This window comes from Haliaeetus leucocephalus, unplaced genomic scaffold (assembly GCF_000737465.1).
Source record: "Haliaeetus leucocephalus isolate CR32 unplaced genomic scaffold, Haliaeetus_leucocephalus-4.0 Scaffold696, whole genome shotgun sequence".
NCBI classification, from domain to species: Eukaryota; Metazoa; Chordata; class Aves; order Accipitriformes; family Accipitridae; genus Haliaeetus; species Haliaeetus leucocephalus.
In genome coordinates, this window is record NW_010973132.1 from 1,687,155 (window position 1) to 1,706,029 (window position 18,875).

Genomic DNA, 18,875 nt, shown 5'->3' on the forward strand with positions numbered 1-18,875 from the left:
GAGCTATAGGCATATAGAGTATTTTGAGACCTTCTGTCACTTCTCTGTCTGTCTCTTTGTCAATACCTCCAGATTCCAGTTTAGTTGCTTTCTTAAAGTCACGATGTAGTGGCAATGAAGGCCAGAAAAAGGAGTTAAAAATGGAACGGAACAGACCGGAGGAGTTTGTGGAGTCTCTGCCTGTGGCTCGGCATGGTGTAGGATCATCTCTTTCCACGCAGGAGTCAGGTCTGGAAGAATCTGTAAGGGAGGAAGAAAATATGAAGGTAAAATTCACAGGTAAGAGACAAAGTACATGTTTTAATGTTCTCAACATAAATGTAAGGTTTGTGTGGTGTTTGCATCAATCCAGATTGGAGTGATGTGACACTTTGTTAGTTATCCAACTCGGAATTTTATCATGATATTTTAAAAATATGTATATTTTGGGTTCAAGAAAGAACATCTCTGTTATTTCTAGCTGGGCTCCATAGATTAGAAGGGTGATACGCTGTGTAATGGAGGTGAGCTATTCAGTGGGAGATCTTGCTTTGTTTTTGAAATTTTTTCTGAGATGTCTGAAGGGAAAATGTGTTTTAAACTAGGCATCAATGCTCTTCTGTTCAGTCGTGTGGACAGGGAAACAGAAGAGTGTGGTAGTGAGATTCAGCTGCTGCTTGAATAATTTCTTTTAACTGGGACCGGTTGGGGACAAGAGGGTGTTGGGTAGATAAGGGTTAGTGATTTGCTCTCAGGATAGCATGGAGATGACAGTCAATCTCACTTCAGGGAAACTGCTCATATAGTGTATGTATGTCTTACCATGACACTGCTCCTGAAGGCCCCACTCTGTGGCTTGTATCTCAGAGACCGTGCCGTGATTTCCACAGGATACAGTTCTTTTCTTTGTGCTGTGGATGGAGGGATGTGTTAAGGCATAGAGTGTTCTTCCACTTTTTTGGTAGAATTGTACAGAGCTGTTGCCTCTTATGACAGAACTCTTTAATATTCAATATATGCCTGTATGAGGAGAAAGCTGCTTTATCCCCAGCAGACAGAGCAACCCATATGTTCTCATGGCAGGGAAAAGTGTTTTCCCCTTAAGCTTCTGCTCTTATTGTTGCTTTTCTCACTGCAGTTTTTTCTTCAGCCATTTCTTTTTCTCTGTTGGGATTTTAGGCTTCCATTCTCATCTTTCGCGCACTTTTGTTCCTAGCACGTCTCTCTCCTCATTAGCATGCTTCCTCCCACCCCAGTTTTCTGTCAATTTTTGGCTGTCTCCATCTCTTGCTCCTCTCTTCTGATGCATTCTTTGTGTCCCAGTGCAACGTGCAGACTGATTAAAGAGGTCTCTGAATCACTCCTGGATTTCAGCTTGGTGTTTGCAAGAGATAACAACCGTTTACCATTTTCTTGATGAGAGGGGTGAGTCTGTGAGTGTGTGTGTGTGTGTACATGTGCTGATTAGCCTCTTATTGAGGAAAACGCTTCACTGAACAGTCCTTTTGCTGTTTCTCCCCAAGTTCTACTTTTCCATGAATCCATCTTAATCAAAAGGACTATTTTTAGTTCCTTTTAGTTCCAGAACAATCAAGTGCACAAATAGCACCAGGTTAAGTGACATTCTTTTACTCACCTGGGAGCAATAGAAGCAGGTTGTTCAGCCTGTAAAGGCTGAACAAGATTGTAGTAGTGCTCTTGGGAATAGCTCCGTGTTCAGGGTGTCGTGTGCTGACAACATCTTTTGCTTCCCATGGAAGGCTGCACAGGAAAGGAGAAGAGGAGTTTTCCCAGGATATTTGAAATAATAAAGAAAGGGTGAGCTGGAACACAGTTATAAACCCAAGGGAAGCCTTTCCAGCACATGAGTTTATGCCTGCAGCCCATTTTGGCCAACAGGAGATGTAAAAATATTAATTTGACATTAGCACTTAGTGCTGGGATTTTGCATCTGTTTGTGCTCAGAAGTAAACTCATCATGAATAACCTAGCAGAAATGGTCATTCTGAATTTCCCTAGGGGGAGGATGGTGACACAAAGCAATGAGATTGCTCAAAAGTAAAAACTGCCTCGCTAATGAGATAAAAAGCTATGGTTTCTAATAAACAGGATGGTGAAGCCTTTATCCAGCAACTTGTAATCTTATCAAATGGAAAAGTAAATTCTGGCACTGAGACAAAAGGAGAAGCAAAGCGGAAAGGGAAGAGGTTGGGTAGTAGCCTTTACTATAACCCAAGTCTGAAAAAGTTCAGTGCAAATGTTGCATTCACGCTGTCAGCTTGTGTTTTTTTAAAGGGATTTCTCCGTAACTGAACAATCTGTGGATGCCTCGGAATATATATCCGTCTTTTCTTGTTGACACGATCATAATACTAAGGGTTGGTGGTAATATGTGTAATCCTATTCATAGAATGATTAACTCAACCCTATCAGTTTAGCGATTAATGGAGAAAACTATTTGTTGAATTACAAATGTCAATAGATTTCATTTTTCTGCTGATTTTATTTCCTCTAGTTTTGCACCTACCACCCACAAACATTCCACTTTCTTACATTTGAGATGCTTTTTTCTTCTCTTCAATTAAAATGTGTGCTGAGCCTTTGGCTGAAATTCTGCGGAACAGCTTTCTGGCTGAGGAATATAACTCTGTGCTTGGTTCCTTGCCTGACTCAATACCACATTGATCATTAGGGTGAAGCCTCATCCTAGAAAGGATGAGTGCCCTTCCTGAAAGTTTATCTGCTAATTGGAGGAAAATAAAAGGTTAGGTTTCAGGCCAGTTATCAGCAGGAAAAGATCTGATGAAAGAAGAGCATCTCAGTGGAACTCATTGTTCCTTGCAAGAGAAGACCAGAGCACTAGGATTAATAGCTGCAAGGCAAATGAGTTCTGGGCTGCTCCAGCAGAAGTGATGCTGCTGCTTTTCATGCCCTCAGACTGACTGTTCCTGTCCTTATATGTGATTTCTGTTGAGATAGCAAAGACTTCTTAGCTCATCTCTTCTCATGCCGGTATGGGATAGTATCCTAGTAGCAAAGCATTACCTTTCCTGGTGTTCAGATAATTTCTAGTTACATCTCTCCTGTCCCTTCACTTGTGAGATTCTTCCACATGTTGATCTGTCTCTTTCCTAGGGCAACTCTTGTGATGTCAGGCATAAATGTCTTGTTTCTCAAATTCTTCTAGTCAAAGTTCTTTATAGTTAAATCAGTAATTTCTTCCTTTAGTACTTGCACCTTTGAAATTCTTGTTAAACTGTCCAGTTTCCCCACTGAGCTGTTTCTCAGGCAAACTGTGTAAATTTTCAGCTGTTCTGATCTTCTCTTCCCAAGCTGATCTCAAGCCTTTAGAGGGGAACACAATGAAGAGCAGTGTTGCAAATACATGGTATGGAATACCCCTTTGGCCAGTTTGGGTCAGCTGTCCTGGCTGTGTCCCCTCCCAACTTCTTGTGCCCCTCCAGCCGTCTTGCTGGCTGGGCATGAGAAGCTCAAAAATCCTTGACTTAGTCTAAACATTACTTAGCAATAACTGAAAATGTCAGTGTGTTATCAACATTCTTCTCATACTGAATCCAAGACATAACGCTATACCAGCTGCTAGAAAGAAAATTAACTCTATCACAGCTGAAACCAGGACAATATGAATAGTAATGTTTGTGCTCTTTCCAGTGTGTATAGGCTGAAATCATACTGGCTTCCAATAATTTGCTTGGACCTCTCTGCATTAATACTTTTGAATCTCTCCTAACAGCCCCTCCTTGGATGATATTAGTTTGCTTTCTCAAAAGTAGGGTTGATACTATTTTTCTGCCCTGGTTCTGATCATTTTGCCTTATTTGTGTCCTGACTTCTGTTCAACTTCTCCCAAATTAGCCTTGTCTGTGAATTTCATTACAGTGCTGTTTACTTCCTCTTCTAGCTCTCAGGAAAGATGAAAACAGCTTTAAACCTTTGATGTTTATGCATCAGCCAAGAGTCAGTTTGAAAATTGTTTTCTTCTTATTTTACATGAATCCTATATTTGATGCAGTCTTTAAGCCAAGTAGGTTGGCAGAGAGGGAATAGTATTTTCTTCATCCCTTCCTTGGAAGGTAAGACTGCCATTTTTCCCCCCCAACAAAGATGATGATCTGCCTGTGAAGCCCAAGAAGGAATGGATACACATGGACAATGTGGAGTTTGAGAAGCTGGAATGGATGAAAGATTTGCCCTCACCCCGGCAGAAGAAAACCAAAAAGGTTTGAAAGCAGAATTTTATATTTTTCATGTTTGTGTCTGGATAATGTTTCTCGGCAGTAACAGTTTTGAAGCTTCAAAAACTAGTCCTCTGGTTACTCAATATGTAAGATTTCATCAGGCTGAGAGATTCCCCAGTTTCTTCCACAGGGTGGGATGATACGTGGTCAATTCAGTCTGTAGTGCTCAAGAGAGCTAGGAAGTGAGAGTCTATCAACTGTAATCTGGGATGAAACAGGTCTGAGAGTGAAGAAAAAAAGGAAAGAGGGGAGTCAAATTTTTTTTTTTTTTTAAGAATTTGAGGCCTGACCTGGGGAGTTTTTGAACTGTCACCTTCCAGCAGTTGATGTAAGAAGTGGTATTTTAAGTGATGAATGGAGTGGAAGGCAATAGAAATAATCTTTTTCTCCCTCCACCCTTTTGTTGTAGGGAATGCAAGCTCGATTCAGTTTAAAAGGAGAATTGATTCCTGCAGATGCTGATTTACCAACACATCTAGGCCTGCATCACCATGGAGAAGAGGCAGAGGTAGGTGTAATATAGTAGAAAGGGCACACCCATTTCAGTTTTCTGTGTTTGATTTGGCAGATTCCTTTTGTGTCAAGGCTTTTCAGTGACAAAAAACTTAGGAAAGTGCAGATGGGTGACTTTCTTTTGAACAAGCTCCTGAAGAGAAGTTGGGTCTGCATGCATTAACTGCTTTGCTTTCAGAACACTCCACTAATGCTTTTTCTCTTTAATGCCATTAAGGATCTGTGATGTTGGAAAAAGGTGCACATACATCCTTTTCTTGAGAAGTTCAGTCTTCTCCTGTCACATGAATGATTAGACTCTCTTTTGCAGTTGCCATAAAGCAGCAAACAATGTTGCATTGCAGTTTATCTCCTGTTATGCAGTATTTTACAGTTAAAATAAGAGTAAGGGGCCTGTTTTTACCTATAGCTGAGGGGGGGGTGGTTTGTTTGGTTTGGTTTGGTTTTTTGGCTTTTTTTTTTTCTTTCCCCCCATTTAGAGAGCTGGTTATTCTCTCCAAGAGCTCTTTCATTTGTCTCGCAGCCAAGTTACTCAACAGAGGACACTGGCTCTACAGGTCTTGGGTCGTATTGTTCAAAAGGTAAGTTGCTTTCTATGGAATTCCTCCCCATAATTCAAGTTTCTGATGTATCAGGGCCCAGATTCTCTGGTACTAGTTGTTTGCTTTCTACTATTCAATGAAGGTGAGCAAAATCACAAGCAGGACATTCTTTTTCACTGAGGATCTCCTTACTGTTAGAAAAGTGAAGTGTTGGAACATAGCAGACTGAGTTTCAGGTTTCTCTGGAGGGAGATGCTTCCAAGTGTTATTCAGCAGCAGTGCTGCAACTTCAGTTCTGTTGTTGCTTTGGACACAAATTATTTTTTTGGTGTTACTTTTGTGACAAACCTATCCTTGGCAGTGACCCTTTCGCTCCTGTTGTCTGAGTCAGCTTCATGATGTGTGTTTTCTGTAGGAGGTGGGAATGAACCATCCTACTCATAGAGCGATGTGCCAATAGCATAAAGCAAAATAATATATTTACTTCTGTGCACATCTCCACCTAACTCTTAGGGGAAGTGCTGACCTTCCCTCCAATGACAGTGGAGGCAGAGATGAAACAGGGTGATTTAGAGAAGAATGATGGGGCAGAACAGGGTGAAGTCAGAAGATGGGTCCAGACTTTAGAAAGGAAGTTTTCCTGCATTGAGGAACTGGGATTGGGTGCCTCTGTAGAATGGAAGGAGGAGAAAATAAAGGAAAAAAAACCCCTGCACACAGTTTAGCTGCTTTACTGTAGAAGTGGGAAGAGGCAAACATGCAGAATGTTGAGATGTACCCAGGTGAGATGAGACAGCTTTAACACTTGCTCTGTGTGGCATACATTTCAGGCCAGGGCTGGAGAGTTTGCTTCGTCTTTGAAGGGCAGCATTCTGCGTCTGCTGCTTGATGCTGGGTTTCTCTTCTTGCTGCGCTTCTCACTGGATGATGCAGTGGATAATGTCATGGCAGCATCTGTTGGTGCTCTTCGGGCTCTGCTGGTGTCACTCGATGATGAGGTGAGACAATCATTAAGTGCCTGGGTTTGGGTTTGACTTCATGCTGAGCTGTTTACAGGAATCAGAATGAGAAGACATGGTAAGTAGCTTGAACAAAGGCTTGCTGAATGGGTTATCTTAGTGGTCAATAGAATGCCATTGCTGTGCTTTGAGGCAGACAAGGGAGGGTGTTATCCCAGTTTGAGAGATTCAGACATTTTTTCTCCTGTTTGAATTAGCTCTGCCCCATGATTAAATTCAGTGCAGGCTGCTGAGTTTCTCTTCCTTTTGACATCTTTACAATCTAGATGAGGCGACTACTAATGTGTGTACAATTTAGTTTTTTTTTTAATACAGCCTCTTATGTTGTTGGCTTCTTGTTTTGTGGTTTTCCTACTTCTGAACAGATTAAATATTCTCCCTGCTTTTCCTTATGCCTCATAAAGATGCTGTTTTCTTTTTCTGTCATTGTCCATTGTCTGCTGTTCTCCTGTGGTTTTCTTACACTGATAAATACCTAATTTCACCTTCTCGTGTGTCTGTTTTCCCCTTGATGCTTTTCTTCCTGTTAGAAGGTTGAAACTTTTTTTGGGTGTTCAGAGATACTAGAGAGCCCTGAGCAGCAAGATTAAGATGTCTTCCTGATTGGACAGAAGCAGTCTGTGGGCTGTCTTTCAGGTTCCTTCGTGAGAGCTGCTCCTGTGTCAGGCTGCAAGGGGCTGGTGATAGAGAAGAGTGGGTAGATCTCAAGAAGCCCCCTGCAACTTCTCCCAGGCCTTTAGAGCTCTCCCTCATGGGGAGGCAAGAGAAATTAAGCATGAGGTAGCTTTCTCCACATCTTGCTCCTTTTCTAAGCTGTAAGCCTAATGAAGTCCTGCCCACCCATGGTAGGTAATTAATGCTATGAATCAGCTTCTTAATGTGCTTCTCTTTCTTCTCGTATTGCTCTGGTTTATAACTGTCTGCAGTGCTCTCGTTCTCAGATCGAAGCTTGTGGTGTGATGTCTTGTATAGGCAGAGATTGCTGACTCTCTTGATGCCAAAAGCAGCACTGTGAGTGCTGTGTCAGTATATTTTCTCATTCGGAGACTGCTTCCTAGAGTCTCATGCTGCCGAGTTTCAAAAGGTCTCTGAGGAAGGGACAGGGCTGGAAGTCTGGCCTTTTGCTCCAGGATTTGTAGACAAACAGGATTTATCCCCACTATAAACACAGAAGATCAACACGCATAAAAATCATGCTGTCTGAAGGTTTTGTTCATTCATCAATGGCTGTAGGAAGGAAGCACCTTTCTCTTTTGTCTGCTTTGAAGACCCAGATACTCTGTCTTGTGCTTTTCCTTTTCTTGGTGGAAGGAAGGCTGTAGTCCCAAACTCTATTCCAGATGGACTCATAGCTTCATCTCCTGAAGTCAGGCCTCATCCGACCATGTCATTCACTTGCTCACCAACCTTGTTTAATATTGCTTTTTTAAATTAATGTCTGATAATAACTTGCACTTCCTTGGCACTTGCATTTGAAGTTTTTCAAAACAGCTCAGGGTTTAGTTGAAATCTACCACTTCTTTTCTGACTAATGTGATAGTTATTTCTGATTGCCAGTTCAGGAAATGGAAATTTAAAGCAGTTAAGTAGTACAAGCATTCAATTTGACTGTCTTTTATATTCTAAAACATTGCAGGGGAAGTAGGTCTGCTATGGGAGCAATCCCCTCTCTGAACAGTTGAAAGCTCACTTATTGCAGTATTGCCCTAGAACCTGAGAGTATCTGATGCTGTCATTAGCTATGAACAAAAAAGAGGGTTTTTATTTGCTGAAGCTGAGGATTGTTCAAACAAAAGCCAAACAGACATGAACAAATACACCAGGCAGTCTTTATTTTAACATACCAATTTCTACAAGACCATTCTGTATTATTTGTGACCCAAGTTCCACACAGATCCAGAAATGGGGATAGAGCCAATAAATGCCAAATTCCAGTTTAACTTCTGGGTGGTTTATTTATTTATTTTTATCTTAATGTTTTCCAGTTAAGCTGCATTTCTGCTACTTGTATAGTGAATTTAATTTACCCCACAGTAATTGCTTTTCATGGTTTCCCAAGTGTGTGTGGGTCATAGGTTAAATCACTTCCCTGAAAAAGCATTGCATTCTACTTGTACATGTTTAGAATACCCTTTATTGTGTTCCTATTTTCCTGGTGTTAGGTGGGAATCAATAAAGCATTCTGTAATCAAAAGCATCCTTGAACATTTTTTGTCTTCCATGATTTCTTTGTGTGAGTTTTTTTTATGTGCTTTTACTCTCCTTATAGAAATATCTTGATTGGACTTTCTCATGGTACCAAGGAATGGCTGCATTCCCCTTTGTCCCCAACAATGAGGAGGAAGAGGAGGAGGAAGAGGAAGAATTAAATGGAACAGAGAAGTCTCAAGATAAAAAATTAAAGGATGAAAACAAGCCAGATCCAGATGTGGCCCGATATGATGTTGTAAAGGTCAGCACAGAGACCTGAAATCTTTTTAGGAAAATAGGCTCTGCATAGTGGCTATGCGCGCTGTTGAAACATCTACCCTTCCCTGTATGCTGTTAAGAACATTCTGAACAAGAATTAGAACTCTTCCCTGGCTGTTGGATGTTATGTTTCTGTCATATATTACCAGGAGGGTGATTTTATTGATCTCTAAAAATGTTGAGACTTGACCTGTGTGATTTCAGTATCATTAAGTATCTCTTAATTTCCTCTAGGGAAATTGGCAACAAGCACACTGATGACCTTGTAAGACTTGCTGAAAGACGGCATACAGACATGGTTTTTAAGCTCACTTACTTGAGCTAAAAGTGAAGAGGTTCCAGCCATTATTAAAGTGTCCGTATGCACTTTTGTAAGTTAAACATGAGCATTACAGCTAGATAGTTCAGAACTAGTTTTGTACAATGACATTCTTTTTGTATTTGATGTACGGTGGCTACTTAGCATTTCCCCAATCTCATTCTTCATATTTGCATTTCTTAGAGTTACAGCATTTGGAAGGAATTCCTCACATATTTTAAGCCTAATCCCACGTTCCTGATACGAGATCTAAAATTAGCAATCTTTCTCTCAAACTCAGCCTTGGTGGAGCTGATGCAACTCTCTTGCCTGCTGCAATCACTAGAACCTGTGACCACATCACTTAGCCTATGTGCTTGAGCCTGTGTTTGAATGGCACTTGGTTAAAAGCTTTACTGGGCAAATGAATTACAGTACTTGGTCATCTGATCTTGTTTAAAGGCTTTATAATTTCAGATGTATTCTAGTAGGTGACACTGTTTAAAAAGCTTAACAGAAGAGTTGTAGATAGAAGAAGTGAGATCAGTTTGTGATTCTGGAAACAGTTGTATGGTTCAGCATAATGGATTTTAACTTGTTCCAAGTGGCCTGAACTCAGAAGACACTTGGGATAAAATTCTCCACTGTTCCAGTTGTGAAATTACATTTCACACCTACTTACTGGCTGTTAGAATCCAATTACTCCACACAGTTAGAAAAGGAGTATTTAAACTAGCAGCTGAATTCTATTGGGCCTAGAACTACAACCTTGCTTGGCTGCGACTTTTTAGAAGTATTGGTACTACAAACTCGGTTATTATGGATTTGCCTTTTCTCAGAACTAGGAATGTATAATGCTGTCACTTAAACTGAAGATTTGTTTCCTGGCACTGCCACTGATCACAGTCTTCTACTTTGTGAACCGTAAAATAAAAATCACATCATCCCTCTGCATCTCTCTTTTCCTACTGCCAAATAGGAATTCATGTCTGTTCTCTGCTTCTGTCAGCTTTCTCTGATATACCAGGTACTATCAGACAGTGCTGCATTAGCTGGAGGTGGTGTCTAGCCAAAATGATTCAAGGAGCATGAGAACCCTTTTCACCTACTTTAGGTTTTAGTAGTCCTTTGTAGGGAAGGTTATTTTACTATTCCCTGTTACTTACAGTTTCATGCTCTGGAAAACACAAGTATCCAAACCCCACCAGTGACCGCTGGTCTGATTCACAACAAAAGTTTAGTTGTTCCTGCTCTCTTGAGTTAACTCTTGTTCATTTGCTAGCGGCAAATCCACAGAAACTTATTTCTTTGCTTCCCCACTGGTAATTTTAAAACTGTCCCTCTGCAGAAGATATACTTGACTCTGCTTTTGTCTTCCAACAACTGCAGTTCAGAGAGCAATTGTTAAGAGAACAATTGTTGAGTTGTTTTTTTTTTGTTTGTTTTTTTTTTCCTCTTTCAGGGACTTCTGAAGACACGGATCCAGCACCGGCTGAGGTACATCCTGGAGGTGGTACGACCTGTTCCAACAGTAGTCCTGGATATACTGCACATCCTCACCCACATAGCAAGGCACTCCTCTGAAGCATGTAACCAGGTAAATCTCCCATTGTACAGGAGCTCGGGAATGGTAGAGAAAGGTTTGAAAAAGGGAAGAAAGAAGCAGGTAAAGTTATGGCAAGGAGATCAGACAAACGTGTGTTTTGCATGTCTTCTGCATGTCTGCATAATTGCATACCTTAAGTTATTTGTGCTGCCTGTTGTTTCTCTGCAGCTGCTTGACTGTCCTCGGTTGATTGAGACCATTGTCAGGGAATTTCTCCCTACTCAATGGCATCCCCAAGTGGCTGAACCAGGGTGTTTACTGACCAGCCTCCATGGAGTTGCTTGTGCCACTGCTATGAAGTTCATCAGGGTGTTGGCATCTGGAGGCCGCAATGCAACAGCCAGGCTGGTGAGTGATTCTCAGAAGAGCTTTTCTGCCTGCAAAGACCTTTGCTCTCTATGCCTTACTTTCTAAGCAAAGATAGAGGATTGATTGGAGGTGACTCTGAGCTGAAGCTGAAACAATCATTGTGAAGAAGGTGCATATGTGTGTTTTGAAGGAATTGTTGACAGTGTCATAATAATGCCTTCTGCTGTGTACCACTAGAAGAGCTGTCTCAAGCTTTTCTCTACTTTTAAAAATTTTATGTAGTGCAGTTATGCAAAATCACATAGCACAGTTCAGTGATACTAACCAATAGTAGATGTTTAGAGCACACATTGGGGTGTGATGCTCTGTACTCGCCTGTGTTCCAGTGATAGGCAGCTTAGGGCTCTATGAACCAGAGATTTAATCACTATCCTTGTGTTTTACAACTCTGGTTGAACTTCCCTGCCATTAATTTGTCTTAATAATTCTGAGGTCATTTATCAGTATTTCCAACTCCTCTTACCTACTTCTGGACAGGTTTTCCACTTCAGAGATAATTGCGTTCACTCATATAGGTCATCACACTGGTGCTATAAATGCATAACATTACCAAGAGCAGTACCCATTACAGGACACCTCTTTGGCGTTTTGGTTCAGTATTGTTAACAGCATCTAATAAATTGCCATCCAGGAAATTGCTAACATCAGCAGAAGAACACCAGTCTGTGCTATAAATTATATAGAATAATGTGCTGATAATGGATAGTGGGATCTTTAAAGGCTGTAAGTGGTACCAGGAACGTAAGATGAAATCTCTGAATTTTACTCTATTTCAGGCTTTGTGTACTGTAGGTGTTTCAAGGCATGCAAAAAATTGCTTACAAGGTTCATGCCACTGAGGCTTTGGTTCTGTTGCAATCTCATATGGCTTGTTACAAGCACTTAAACATGGGAATGGAAGATAATAAAAAACTAAATCAAAATCATCAATGTAGGAATTTATTTTAGCGAACAACAAAATTCTTCCATCTTTCTCCTCTGGAAGTAAATTTGACTTTGCCCTCTGTTCTGTAGGAGGGGTGTCAGAATTCATAGTTTGATTCATCAGCTCCTTTGCTTTCTTGCTGGTGTGCATTGATTTCCCTACAAGATGTGTCTAAAGCATTTGAATTTTAAATTATCCATAATATGTCCTTGTGTTGTGAAAAAGACATTGTTATCTCATTTGTTTAGACAGAGCACACACAAGCTTTTGTATGTGTGGGAGAGGGAAAGAGAAGCTCCTTTTTATGGTTAAGCAAAAATATCCAGTTGTTGGGGAGGATAAGAATTATTTCTAGAGAACTGCAAATGAGTCATGTCATGCTTAATTCAATACTAAAATAACCTCAGAACATTTCCAAGGCATCAAAATTCTACAATCTTATAAAAGTAATAGGCAAGAGGTAGCCTTTTTATAAAATAAACACAGAATCATAGAAAGATTTAGGTTGTAGGACCTCAGAAAGCCATTCAGTGTGACCTCCCAAAAAGAATATTGGCATCAATTCAGTACTTTTGTATACAGTGTTTTTCATAAGATTTATCTTTACATGTAATCTTGACTAATAGAGTTATATTTATGACTACTTAAAGAAGGATGATTATATATTTTTTAAAAATCAGCTAAATGCTGCAGAGAGCATCCAGAACAAGAGTGTGTATGGGCTACACAAGTCTCCATCAGGAATGATTTAGGTGTAGTTGACTCGTGTTAGGAATGGATTAGGTAACACGTAGGCATCCCTTCCAGGAATACTTCTCTCTTAATAGCCATTGACCATTTATCGATCCTTTGTAGTATGCTCCTTAAGATTACACAAGATAAAGACAGATTTGAACAGTGCAAGAGGAGTTTAGAATGAGCTGAATTGAAATCTGCAGCTCTTTTGGTGTGTCAGAGTAATGAAGTAATGATGCATGCAACTGATGTCTCTTATCCCTTTGTCTCTTTTGTTGTTTGTTCTTTTCTTTCTTGTTTGTTTGTTTTACAGCTTAACAAATTTGAAATGAAAAGTCGGTTAAGTCGATTTATAGCTGAAGACCCGCTGGATCTGCTCCTGCCAAGGGAAGAAGCCATCAGGCTAAGCACCGAAGCCTTCCGGTTGTGGGCTGTGGCTGCTGGCTATGGTCAGGCCTGTGACCTCTACAGGTACAGCCCAAAGCTGGAGAAATAGGGGCGGAGGGCACAACAGAGAAAATGGACATCCTCTTCCAGAGGGACAAACACAGGGATCTCCAGGCTCAGTCTCTATTCCCTTCAGAGAGTCTTATCTCCCTTTCTCTGGCCTCCTGCAGTAAAATTCAGAGTTTCTAAAGCTATCTTTGTGGAGTATTTTCTTTTTCTGGTTGTTCTTTATCTCCTGTGTTTAAGCAGTTGTATTTTGTTGTTTCTCCTCTGTACTATGGGAGATCACCCTAACTTTTTAGGGCTGCATCTTTTTCCCCTTGAAGGCATGAATAATCTGTGCTTATGTGACATCAAGACACATAGTTTGCAGCACACCTAGGATTAAATCTGATACTCTAAAGGCAGTCTGTGGGCAGCAGTCACGAGGGTGCATGCTAAGTGAGGCAGACTGATGCAGACAAACTGCATGCTGCATCGACTTTCAGTTCTTGTGCTTGACCATCAAGGTCTGTGCTGGGAGAAGTCTGACCTACCTCAAGCATTGAATCTTCTTCCTGTAACTGCACTGACTTGGAAGCACAGAGGTGGCTGTGCAGTTGCTCTGAAGAGGAGTAAAAGGGAGGTCAGTATTAAGTTTTAGAAGGGAGATTCTCTCTCTGCACGTTGTTCTCCAGCCCAGTCAGGTGTATTGGTTAATAAAGAGTAAAAACTATATATTATTTTTTAGCACTGTAAATAATGTTGAGGAAAGAGAAACAGCAGAAGATTCCTTAAATTTGCATGATTATTACTGGATACTTTGGCTGAGAATTTGAGAACTAGGGAAAAAAGAATAAAATAAAAGTAGTTTTTCCAAGAGGTTATCAGAATGCTTGGAGGCAGAGTATTAGATAGGTTCCATTCAGATGAATTTGGAATGACTCTATTCTTCCTTTGTCATCTTTCTTCCATGTCTGTTTTCTTTTGTTATTTTGGTGGTGGTGATGGTTCTCATAATCTCATTTTAGTAATCTTTATAAATATGTGATGGGAGGTTGTAAAGAAGGTAGAGCCGGGTTCTTCCAATGATATGTAGGGAAAGTACAAGAAACAATGGGCACAAATGGAAATACATAAAATTTCACTTAAGTGTAAGAAAATTTTTTTTACTGTGAAGGTGATCAAACGCTGGAGCAGGTTGCACAGGGAGACTGTGGACTCTCCATCCTTGAAGATACTCAAAATCCAACTGGACATGTTCCTGGGCAAACTTGCTCTAGCTGACCTGGCTTGAGCTGGGAGTTGAACTATAGATAATCTCCAGAGACCCTTTCCAACCTCATCTATTCTGTGATTCATGCTGTAGGGATCTCTACCCTGTGCTGGTGAGGATACTGCAGTCCCTGCCTGAGTTGCTCAGCACTTGCCGTGGGAAGAGCCCTATGATTGAGTTGTCTGTCCAGCGAGCTACGGCAGTAGTTACTCTGCTGATAAACGTGACACAAACAGCAGGCTACACAGCAGAGCTGCAGGCCAAGCTGAGCAGGTAGGCCCTCTCTGTCACCAGTTCTGTCTATCTGAGTAGTTGGCATCCTGTCTTCCTTCTCTTTGATTTGGAGACCTGGCTATCACTTTTTTTTTTTTATGGTTTACTGTCCCACATGTGAATCCCTGCATGGTGGGGTATATTTCCTCTGACACAAGGTCAGAAGCAGTATCTAGTCTGACAGCTGTACGCCTGCTAGCCTGGTAAGAGGCAGGAGTAAAAATCTCCATTCAGCTATGGGGCAGAAGGGCAGTGTTAGCCAAATGCCCTGCTGAAAGGAGCTAGGAAGCTCCTTTGACCTTCGCTTTGGGGAAAAGAAAACCTCCCTGAGGTCTGGAAGAAAGAACCTCTCTGCAGAGACCAAGATAGGTCAGGATTAAGAGGTTGTTGGTTTTGATAGACATCAAAGCAGTAGGATTTGATGAAGACACAGGTACTTTTTCTGGTGAAAAGCAAGAAACTCTTTAACTAAAGCTGGATACTGAGGTAGTGTGTTTGGTAAAATTAGAGCATAGCTCAAGGACAGAGTAATGCATTCTGCATTTGTCCTTTCTGCCTAAATTGATTTGGTCTGATCTGCGGGAATTTGCAAAGACTTTTTTTTTTTTCCCCCTAGTAGCTGTTGTCAAGTATCGCCTTCCAGACTCCATGCAGTTGGAAATCTTGCTGTAAAAATGATGATCTAGAGAAACAATTGTTTCTGAGATATATTTGCTATCCTGTGTCATTCTTCCATTGTGTTTCAGTAATAGCTCAGAAGATAGTGAACAGATTCCACCTCCTCCAGTAGCGTGGAATCAAGTGTCAGGCTTACAGCCCTTCCTTGAGACCAGTCTGAAAAAATTCCTTCAGGAAATATCCCAGACAGAAACTTGGCAAACTCTCCAGCCTCTGACCACAACTTATGTGATCTACTTGGGAGTTTATTACAGTGCTTGCAGCCAACAGGTAAGGCCTGAAAATACAGGTTGTCTTTTCATCTCACCATCATCAACTTATGTATTACCTCTGAAAACCTGAACTTACAAGCAATGCTGAAAAAGACAAACATTGATGCATCTAGCTGAGGACTAAATTTTATTTACCACAGCTCATATCTAGGCTGTGTGGCATTTAGGACCAGATAAGTCTGCTGATCCTTCTCATTAGCAGTGCCAAATATCACTGTCTTCCTTTCTTGCTCTGGGCTCAGAGTCTCAGTCAAGGTATGTGGTAGTGCTGTGACTGTTCTGATTTACTGCAGAGATCCAAAGCATGAAGCAAGTATGACCTAATTTAGTTTGGCAGTCCTTTCTCCTTGTGGGCTAAATCAAGTTGCACATTTTTGCATTTGCTGTGGTCTGAGAGCTTACATGTGGACAGCTACGCTGCAATAATCTGGTTGGAAGATTGAGCATTAAGGGTCGTGCCATATGAACTTTGGATAGGAAACAAGAAAGATAAATTTATTTGCTGTCCCACTGACATTCAAGGTCAAATTCTGTAACCCAGTTACAGTTGTAGTATGTGGTCATCTTTTAAAGTGAGTTTTCTGAAGGTGACCCATGTGTGTGATGCTGTTGAAGAATAATGTCTAATACTTTAGCTACCTTAAAGATTCATGTTCTAAAGATAAATGCAATTTTCCTCTTTACTGCCCAACTGACATGCCCGAGTTCTGACCTGGGAGAGCTGTCGTCAAGGTGTGGGGGTAATTTAATGGCTGTAGTTATTCACACCTCTGCAACTCCTCTGAAACTTGCCCAAAGCACTGAGTCTGTTGTGGCTGGGGTGGAAACTGCCAGTATGATTCAAAGATGTCTTCAGTGCCCCAAGGGTTGGTAGTACCCTTCACATGCTGTCATCAGAGAACTGAGCATTAGAGAACCAGGATAACAAAGAGGTTAATATTCCTTTTTAACCTTTATAGATGTCCCAGAAGAGTGGCTGACAAAATAGTTTCTTAAGTCCTTGAACTATGGCATAAGATTTTTTTATTTCCACTTAAAAAGAAGTTCAATCACCTACCTGTGGTTAGCTAATCTGATTTAAAAAAAAATATAAAATTGCATGTAGCATGTTTGAATGGACTAGTGCAAAAAAAAAAAACCAAAACCAACTTGTATAGTAACTAGATTTGTGTGTACGGGGGCCTTCTTGGAATATATTTGTTAGCTTACTAAGAACTAAGGTTAATATATTCCTGTAGATTTTACTGATTTCTGGAGGGGTATTTAACCTGGTAGAAAAATCAGATTTTTATGTCATGGGAATGAGTATTTCTGTATTTTAAAGCAGCATGCTAATGAAGGGAAAGAACATTAAAATTTGCCAGCATGATTCTTCAACCTGGAATATTGCTTACTAGGGTTGGAAGAACTTGGATGGTTCTCTAAAAGCCACAGATCCTCCTCTGTGCAGTGTTCATCCACAGTCATGCTTTGATGGGTAGGTCAATTGCACTTTATGCATTTGATTTTTTTTTAATAATTTTTTTTTTTGGAGACCATCATGGTGCCACTCTGCTTTCTTTAAGGTAGTTCTGATCACCTTTGTGTCATCTTCAATTTAAATGGGGAGATCAGCATGTAGATGGTATAGGGAGGGGGATATAGCCACTTAGGGCAAGTTTTTATTTAGGGAATCTTGATCCCAAGGATCTCATACCTTGCTTCCAGCCAATTAAGAAATCTTTGTGATGCATTTTAATACTTGAGTGCGAGAACACTTTGAGGTGCCAGCTCTCAGCTTCCACACTACCAGCAGTGAGGCCAGCTCTAACCTAGAGCAGTACCACTATGTTGATGATGTGGTCTGGCAAAAAGATAATAAACACAGAGAAAGCAATTAAATCAATCTGTCTTTTTGCCCTCACTGGAATGCCTTCATTCACCATCTTTTCCTGTCCTTCTCCATGTCTTCTGCAGCCATCCGTCAATCCAATTGACTGCTTAGAGGAACTGGAACGTTTGACATCTGAGGTGCTGCAGCCCCTTCTCAGCCAGCCAGCCATACACAGCATGTGGGACTTGCTCAGGTAAAATCATTTCACTGCTAAGATGCTGTTGCCGGAAGCTAAAGGAGCCTCGTTCCTATACTATACTATGTGGCAGTTTCCCCTTCCCACTTCTTTTCCCTGTACATAGATGCCCCCATATGTGTGAATTAGAGTGCAGTAGGGCTCTGTCTACACCCTGCCTTATCCTCTCTCCCCTTGCAGCAAAAAGCATGATGGTCACTGAGGTTCTCCAGTTCCTCCTTTCCTACTGGTGCTGCTGCAGGGTCTGCATCTATGCCTTTCTATGTAGCTGTATTTTTTGTATCAATTTCAGAATGTTTTTAGTCACTCTTGGCTTTGATTCTTCTTTGGTTTTGCTGGTTTAAAAAAAAAAAAAGTAACATCAGTTCGGGTCCCTCTTACATTGAGGAGGTGAGTGTGTGTGTGCATGTACCATTCGTGTGCTCTGTGTGATGCTGCTTATTTAAAATAATTTAAACTAGACTCTTGCTTTAAGCTCCTGCAGAGCTTCATTAAGGCTTTGAAAGCCCCTGCAGGAAAGTGAAAGGCCAGATACCCAACTGTTCTTTCAGACATTTGGATAACATAAGCTTTGTCTCTGGCTCTGGGAACTGTTACGCACTGCAGATATTCTGTCTTTCTGCTGTAGAGGGAGCCTCCCTCCTAGCCTGTGATCAATCCTCTGGAGAGGGGGAACCTAAAAGACCTAACTTGTAGTCAAGGAGACATCCAGCTGCTTCTGAGAACATCTGATATAAGGGGCACTTGAAATATTTGGTTTTAAATGGTACTTGAATGGTCACCAAACAGTTTGGCCCATGTTCTTTCATGACTGAGAACTGAGGTCTGAAGTTCTTGGCATCAAAGCTTCCAACACAAGGGCACTCCTTAGACCCTTTTCTGCCTGTGTGAAAACAATGGGTTTGGTCAGGCTATAAAAGCCCATCAGCAAGAATTCTCCTAGGCTGTTCTTACACTGGCTGGTTAAAATGAGGAGTCAGCTAATCTCTGCCTTAATATTTTGAAAATCTTGTCTAAATGTTCTGGGCAGATTAGGACCAGGAGTTCAGGGTAATCTGTGAGCCCCAGATGTGTTCACACATCTCCTACATGGTAATGCCAGTGGAAGGAAAAGCAATGCGTTTAAATAATTAGTTCTCTGTCATAGAGTAACAATATGGATCTTTA

General features: G+C 41.0%; 1 protein-coding gene across 9 annotated transcripts in view; it reads left to right on the plus strand.

Moving 5' to 3' along the window:
• The window catches only part of RPAP1 (RNA polymerase II associated protein 1), a 41,445-nt gene that overhangs the window by 13,703 nt on the left and 8,867 nt on the right, over nt 1–18,875 (plus strand). For 7 of the 9 annotated variants that reach the window (XM_010580066.1, XM_010580064.1, XM_010580071.1 and 4 more), the window contains 12 exons: nt 73–279; nt 4,105–4,220; nt 4,648–4,746; nt 5,231–5,332; nt 6,124–6,291; nt 8,582–8,764; nt 10,542–10,676; nt 10,854–11,033; nt 13,028–13,185; nt 14,510–14,689; nt 15,436–15,637; nt 17,596–17,705. In XM_010580066.1, coding sequence (XP_010578368.1) covers nt 73–279; nt 4,105–4,220; nt 4,648–4,746; nt 5,231–5,332; nt 6,124–6,291; nt 8,582–8,764; nt 10,542–10,676; nt 10,854–11,033; nt 13,028–13,185; nt 14,510–14,689; nt 15,436–15,637; nt 17,596–17,705 — 1,840 coding nt within the window. Of the gene's footprint in view, nt 1–72; nt 280–4,073; nt 4,221–4,647; nt 4,747–5,230; nt 5,333–6,123; nt 6,292–8,581; nt 8,765–10,541; nt 10,677–10,853; nt 11,034–13,027; nt 13,186–14,509; nt 14,690–15,435; nt 15,638–17,595; nt 17,706–18,875 lie in introns of those variants that run through there. The other 2 variants (XM_010580073.1, XM_010580070.1) reach the window with 2 other exon arrangements.